Source organism: Petaurus breviceps, unplaced genomic scaffold (assembly GCF_028583685.1).
Source record: "Petaurus breviceps papuanus isolate PSGF00001 unplaced genomic scaffold, PetGlider_PUasm1.0 37, whole genome shotgun sequence".
NCBI classification, from domain to species: Eukaryota; Metazoa; Chordata; class Mammalia; order Diprotodontia; family Petauridae; genus Petaurus; species Petaurus breviceps.
The window spans coordinates 11,858,308-11,865,828 of NW_027186296.1; the positions used below are offsets into that span (position 1 = coordinate 11,858,308).

The window sequence follows — 7,521 nt, forward strand, 5'->3', positions numbered from 1 at the left end:
TAGTGAGAGAAGGTGGAGAAGTCTCCCTTTAAACTATTTTCATGGTTTTAGATAATGGATATTAATGTGAAAGCACCAGCTAGGCTTGTGAAGCTGGCTTTACCACACATGGTGACTCTAGAAGAAAAGAAGGAGGAACAAGACATTTGGGCAAAACCAGACCCAAGGTAAGTGAGGCCCAGGAAAACCAGTTCTCCTTGGGAAAGTCAAACCCACTTCCTGGATTTCTCTCTGTCTTTACATTTTTCATGACTTTCCATGGATTTAGAGAAGAGGAATGATTTTCCCTCAAACTGTAACCAGGACCTGAATGATCATTACCTATCTCATATTAAATGGGACTGCTGATCAAAAGACCTCTTAGCTCTGCTTGAGCCTCCCTTTTTGGTTAAAAAGTCAACGTTTTACATTTGTAACAGAAGAAATTACTTTAGATTAGCAAATATTTATGAATTATGCACTACATATACGCACTAGGATAGATTCCTGGAGATACAAAGATAAAAATGAAAATAATTCCTGCCCTCCAGGACTTTTCATTCTAATGGGAAAATACAGCATATACACAAGTAACCAGAAAGTATGGAGAGTAATACAGAATAATTTCAGGGGAATGAAAGAATAATAACTTGGGAGGCGGGGCTAATGGAATCAGAAAAAGTCTCATGTAGGAGGAGTCAATCTAAGCCATGCTTTGAAGGAAGCCAAGGATTCCATTTTCAATGTTCTCTGTGCTTTTTTCCATGTACACAGAGTGTTATTATTCCTTGTCAAGAATAAGTACCAGACCTGGGCTCCAATGGGCTATTATGACATTCCACAAGGGAATGTGCCATGGTTTCCCATCATTGTAAGGAGGAACATGCACATGAGGTCTTGATTGATCTATAATCATAACCGTAGGTAGGACACAAATAATAATACAGCTGTGCTGCTATTAACTTGGCCTATTTAAGCCAACAGCAGTAGATTACCTTCTACCTTGTATCATACTTTTCATATTCATGTCATAACTGTTCGTCTTGGGCTGTAAGCTCTTTGAGAATTGAGGGGTGGGTCCTTTTCCATTTTTAGCTACTTTTGCTTTTTGTTTACCTCCAATATCTAGAATAGGTCTTAGAATATAGTAGGTGCTCAATTACAGAACCAGAGAATTTTAGAGCAGAAAGGGTCACCAGAGGTCATAGCATCCAAATCTCCTATTTGACAGCTGAAGAAACTGAGGCCAAGAAACTTGAAGTGGCTTGCCTAAAGTCACACAGTTATTCATGAGCAGAGTTGGAATTTGAATCCAGGCCTTCTGGATTCCACTGCACCTAGCTACTGAAGTATGTCTACTAGAGGAAGTTTAGCTGGATGTGGCCTCAAGATAGAACCTTGATTCCTCCTGTCCAGGGAAAAGCTCATCCATCCTCCTTCATCCTTTCTTTGCCCAGCAAGCATCTAATCATCTGGCCAAACTCAACTCCCAATGTTTCCTCATTCTCTGTAGGGCAAGTGCTGTGGTTTTTGTTTCCTCTGCTGTGGCCTATGTTCCTGAGGTAGTAAGTATTGTTTTAATCTTCAGCTCTTGGTATGAGGGGTGGCTCATGACGGAGGCTTGACAATTGCATCCACCTGAACTTAGAAGGAAGGGCTCAGATCATAGGGATGTGTCCAACAAGAATATTCCTGGAAATTAAAGACAGAAGCCACCTCCTCTCTTCATCTCCCACCTCTATCAAAACTTCATCTCAGGTTGATTGTATATAAGAGGAGCCAAATCAATCACACTTCCAGCAAACCCAAGTTGAAAGCAAGCGGCGAGGGGCACAAATGTTTTTCCCCCACATCATATGTGCATTTAATTTATTCATTCAGACATTTATGCTTAGTAGGAAAAAAAGGTAAAATATATATGCATATTACTTTATGGGTTTATAGACACAAAGTCACTGAGCAGCACCATCAGGTAGTGTGTCTTCCTTATGCCATATTTTCTGTACCTCTGCAAAGCCCTGAATGGGCTCTGTAGAGTTCTGAACTCAGGCCACCAGGCCTCTTCCAAACTGGGACCCGGCAGGTCAAAAAGTTTGGGTGGGGGACGGGAGAGGTAGAGAGGAGGCAGCAATAGTGTTTGCAAATGGAACAAGAAAAGACAGTAAAGGGGAAACAATATATTTCCTCTTATAGCAATCTCTGTCCTAAACTTTCCCTCCTTTTCTTCAATTTACAAGTATTTATTTTCTCTCCCTTCCTCTCCCCCACACCATCTAATGAGCAATAGCAATATCCAAAAAGAGAATCCTTATAAGAAATGTGTATAGTCAAGCTATATCCAAAAATGTAGGTCTCATTCTGCATTTTGAGTCCTCTCTCTAGGTCAGGAGTGTGAGTAAATCCTTTGTTTTCAGTCTTCTGGAACCATGGTTTATCATTGCATTGACTGGCATTCTAGACTAGCCTTTGAAAGCTGTTTTTCTATATAATGCTATTGTCATTGTGTAAATTGTTCCCCTGGTTCTGCTCATTTCACTCTTTATTAGTTCATACAGGTCTTTCCAGTTTTCTCTGCAGCTGTCCATTTTGCCATTTCTCGTGGCCCAATAAATGCCCTCATAGTTATATGTCATGATTTGTTTAGCCATTAGCCAATAGGTAAGCATCCCCGAGGTTTCTAGGTTGTTTTTTTTTTCCTACTGCAAAAAAAGCTGCTAAAATATTTTGTACTTCTTTGATCTCTTTAGAGGCATATACCTAGTAGGGGTATTAGTGGGTCAAAGAGAGTGCACTGTATTCTGACTTTGAGGGCATCATTCCAAATTATTTTACATTATAGTTGAAGTAATTCACAGTTCTAACAACAGTGCCTTAGGGTACCTGTTATCCTCAAAGTCCAAAGGCTTCATGTTTTAACACATGTTCTTGGTCAGTGGGAGATACAGTAAAAAACCATAAGGGAGTTCCCTGTGTTTCTTTGTCTTCCTAAAGGGTGGGGTGTCCAGAAGAATGTCCTGGAGTTGTGTCCTTCCTATGTTCTCCAGACTCCAGCTACATTACAGGAGAAACTATTGTGGTGTCAGGTCATTCTCCACGACTCTAAGGGAGTATGGCCAATGACCTCATTCCTTAAAGCATGGTCCTGAAGAATAGCAGGCTACCTCTTGGGACCAAGCAAATTTCAGGATTCCAGGTCACACAGCTTGGTTTTTCTGATATATAGCTTTTATTTGGGGATATAAAGAAGGAAGGAAGTGAAGAGGGTCCAGCTTTTGGAAACTGGGTTATCTCACTAGCAAACAGGTAATTAACAGTCCACAAACATCCCAGTAGAAGAAATTTTCTTGGGTAAATGACTTTGGGTTTGGATCAGAGAATCGTATGTTTAGAGCTGAAAATGAATTCTGTCGTCATCGAATGTATCCTCTCATTTAAAAAAAATTCATTTTTTATCGAACAAATATTCATTTTCCCTCCTTCCTATCTTCTCTCCATCCAATGGAAAGCAAAAGAAAAACAAAACCCTTGTTAACAACTAGCCAAGCTAAACAAATTCCTGTCTTGGCCATGTCCAAAAGGCACATATCTCATTCTACACCGAGTCCATCTCTCTCAGGAGTTGGGGACATGTTTCACCACTGGTACTTAAAGTCTTTCAAAGTTATTTTTATTTGTCCATTATTTTATAGAATGCTTTCTTTATTCATTTATTCACTTCACCACATCACTTCCCATAAATATTCCCATGTTTCTCTGAAACCGTCCCTTTCTTCATTTCTCACAGCATAATAGTAGTGACTTGCTATTTGGTATACTGTATAGGCTATAATTTGTTTAGCCATTCTCCACTTGATAAGTACCCCCTCATTTTCTAGTTCTTTGTCACTATAAAAAGAACTGCTCTAAATATTTTTGTACATATGGGCCATTTTCTTCTTTGTTTGGGGTATCAGCTTACTAGTGATATTTTTAGGTCAAAGGACATGAAAGTCCAGAGATTTTAACTGATTTATCCAAAGTCGCATAAGTAATAATAGGAGGTGATTTGAAGCCAGGTCTCTCAATCCAAAATTCAGAGCTCTTCCCATGATGCCATGCTACTTTTTATAGTTACTCTGGTCCCCACCCTCTCTTTGCCACTTTAGAAGGTCAGACACTAATATCATTTTGATAGGTTAGATGAAGGTTCTACTTTTGCATGGAAAAGTGAATCCTCAGATTTAAGAATCAGATGAACTTTTTATATAAATCACATTAAACAAAGCTTTCAAGAGAGAAGGAGGAGGGGCAAGAAGTTTCAGTATGGCCTACAGGTTAAACTGTGTTGATATAACCTAATTTCACAAATAAATGGAATTTCCTCCTCAAACTGGGAGGATTTTCTCCTTTTTAGGTCCTACGTCTGCTTGAGTAAAATAGGTAAGACCTCAGATTATTAAATAAAATTCTTTGCTGAGTAATCAGACTGAAGAGAGTTGGGCTTGGTAGGGGGCAGGAGGGTCCTCTAATTCAAGATGACCACCAACAAGAGGGTGGGACTAAACCTAGCCTGTTTTGCCAGAAGACATGGAATCTGAAGGAGACAGTACAGAACTGTAGTACAATGTCAAATGCCTAATTCTTAATACTAATTGCCTCATACTTAATTTTAAATAGTCTCTGGCAGAGTATTGTTCTGCATGTGTGAAGTTTGTTTCTGTTAAATGCTTGCTTATGAGTATTCTGTATTTGTCATTCTTTTCTGTGTAGGAAATAAACAACTTTCTCATCCCTGATTTACAATGTACATTAAGTACCTTTCTGTTTTCCCCTTTAGAAGGTATCTTGTTGTTTGTCTTTTGTTTTCAAAGAGGCCTAATGACTTCTTGGGGTGATGTTTTGACTGGTGTGTGAATTGGATTTAAGTGAGGCAGAGTTGCACAAAGTTGTCAGCCTCACTCTTTCTTCCAAAGTCACCAAAGCCCAGTGGCAAGACAAAAGTCAAGATGAATTTGGACTCCTTGATATCTGACCAAGCTCTAAGTGCTCTCCAGTGCCTGCTTCAGCTGCCTTTATGGCAGTTGGAAAAAATTGTTCTCATCAGCCCATTCCACCAGGACAAGTATTCATATGCTTGGGGTAGGCACCCCCTAACTCACTGTTTCAGTCCTGTCAGTTACCCTCAACCTGGTTTAGCCTGTCTGCAGAGATGGTTTCCCTGGGCTGTGGCCACTTCCCAGCTACAGCTTCTTGGAGGGACAGATGAGGATTGAGTGACAGGGAGACACCAAAGGCGAATGAGTGTAAAGCCAAGCACAAGCAGCTTTCCAGAGGACTGCTGCTGTGAACAGCTTCAATGTTTTGATTACACAGTATAGTGAACTCTCAATACCAAACTAAGACAAAACATTCACAGAAATCAAAGTACAGCATTCACAGTGTTATGGCATAACAACTTGTCACTAAAATGGTGACATAGTTTTCACCAAAGTGGTCATATAGTTTTAAACAAAGTACATTCATTTAGTAATTCAATCATTTAGTAACTCAATCATTTAGTAAGTCCTTAATTCAATCACAAAGTACAAAGGTCAAAAGTTCTCCATCCCTAGGTCAATTGTCTTAATCTCTTCAATCAAAAGTCTTCTTTCTTTTTAATTGGAGAAGTCCTTAACTCAATCATCTAAATATAAAGGTCAAAGTTCTATATCCCTGGACCACAGTAAATCATGATCTTCTCAGGTTGCATTAAATACCCAAGGAGAGATCCTTTCATCTTGACTTGAGGGAGGCTCTCAGCTTCTCTGGTTCCTCTTCCATGGTCCCAGCTCCTGCCAGTTCCTTGTCCAGTTCCTATTCCATATTGAAGCTCAGTGTCTAGTGCACCTCAAGTCCTTCACAGTTTCTGTTCCTGGGAAGACAAAGCCGTGCCACAGCCATGCTTCCTCCCAGTTCTCCTCTCTTCTCATTTTTTCTCAATTCTCTTCTCAGTTCTTCTCAGTTCTCAGTTCTCTGTTCTGCCAGCACAAGTTCTGTTTTCAATTCTATTCTCAATTCCTAGAAGTTCTCAGAAGTTCTGAGGATCCTGGCAGTTCTCTCTCCCTCAGCAATTCTGGCTCTCTAGCTTGGGCTTTTCCTTATATGTGGTATTAACTCCTCCCTGTTCTGCCCCTTCCTGTTACATCAGCAACTTCCTTCCACTGTGGGATTCACAAGTTCTGGATCTTAATACTTGATACAGTCATGGACTTGAAACAAGGTGCTAAGTACCTGTTTGATTGCCAATACAAGGGGCTGGGACTATCTTCAAATTTCCATTACCATTACAATGAGCAGCCCTGAAAAGGGCTCAGCAAGCCCTCACACCAGAGATGCTCATTCTCCCTGAACACCCAAGAGCTAGGGAGTATAAGGAATAAGCTCATAGCACCAAGAGTTAGGACGATGAGCCAGTGTTTAAAAAAAAAGGCAGCCTAACTCCTCTCATTGGAGGCCAGGCTACTCAAGGCTGAACCCAGTTCAGACCACATGCTTGGGTCAAGACCGGATGGCCCTCTTAGCTGAGAAGAGAGTGGGCCCAATGCCCCAGATTCCTAGGATCAGTTCCTTAATATTAGACCAATACAACAAGAAATGGATAAGCTAAATAGAGTAATCTCAGGAAGAAAACTGGCAGACCATTAAAACATTGCCCTGAAAAAATGATACCAGAGTCAGATGGACTGATAAATGGATTCTAGTAACTCCTATATTATATAGACCATCTCAAAATATAGAGAAAGATGGCAGGCTACCTGACTCCTACTGTGTAATAAATATGGTTTTGATCAAGTGAACAAAAAGAAAGCTGAAAAATAAAATTATAGAATGATGTCTTTAATGAATTTTGAGCCTGAAATACTAAATAAAAAACTTGCTAATATAGTATAGTAGAATATCTGAAATATTACCTCTCTTATGACCAAAGAGATACATGAACAAAATGTGAGGAGAATTTAATAGTAGGGAAATAATCAATACAATGAAACATATTAATGAGAGGTAATATAAAGAGTTCATGTTCACATCATTTAATGAAGAGAAAACTTCCCATGAAATATAGTGCTCATTTATGTTAAAAGTCATTAATTGAATTTGTGATTGTCTCAACTTGGAAGTTCCCTTCAGTGATTCAGATTTCAACCCACCCATACCTACTAGTCCATCTAGTGAGACTCTTGTCTCTTTCCTCCCATAATTTCAACTACAGGAGTTCCACCCTGTGTACTCAAGGCCTTTCTCTTTTTCTCTTGATTTTGAAAGAGTGTCATTGGAACATTCTGATTTTCCACCTGTTACCTTCACTTTCAACATGTGACCAACCCATATTCTCCTCCTATTTTACAGTTCATTCATGATACTTATTCTTTGAAGTTTCTTTTTTTTAGCAGTAGCAATCCTTCTATCTTCCACCCTCACTCTTTTCTTCCTTCCTTCCTTCCTTCCTTCCTTCCTTCCTTCCTTCCTTCCTTCCTTCCTTCCTTCCTTCCTTCCTTCCTTCCTTCCTTCCTTCCTTTCTTCCTT

The 7,521-nt window shown here is 39.7% G+C and overlaps 1 protein-coding gene across 2 annotated transcripts in view; it reads left to right on the plus strand.

Moving 5' to 3' along the window:
- Window positions 1-7,521, plus strand: part of LOC138168910 (dehydrogenase/reductase SDR family member 2, mitochondrial-like) — a 38,958-nt gene that overhangs the window by 28,409 nt on the left and 3,028 nt on the right. For both annotated transcript variants that reach the window (XM_069097893.1, XM_069097894.1), the window contains 2 exons: window positions 52-167; window positions 1,493-1,544. In XM_069097893.1, the coding sequence (XP_068953994.1) occupies window positions 52-167; window positions 1,493-1,544 (168 nt within the window). The remainder of the gene's footprint in view (window positions 1-51; window positions 168-1,492; window positions 1,545-7,521) is intronic.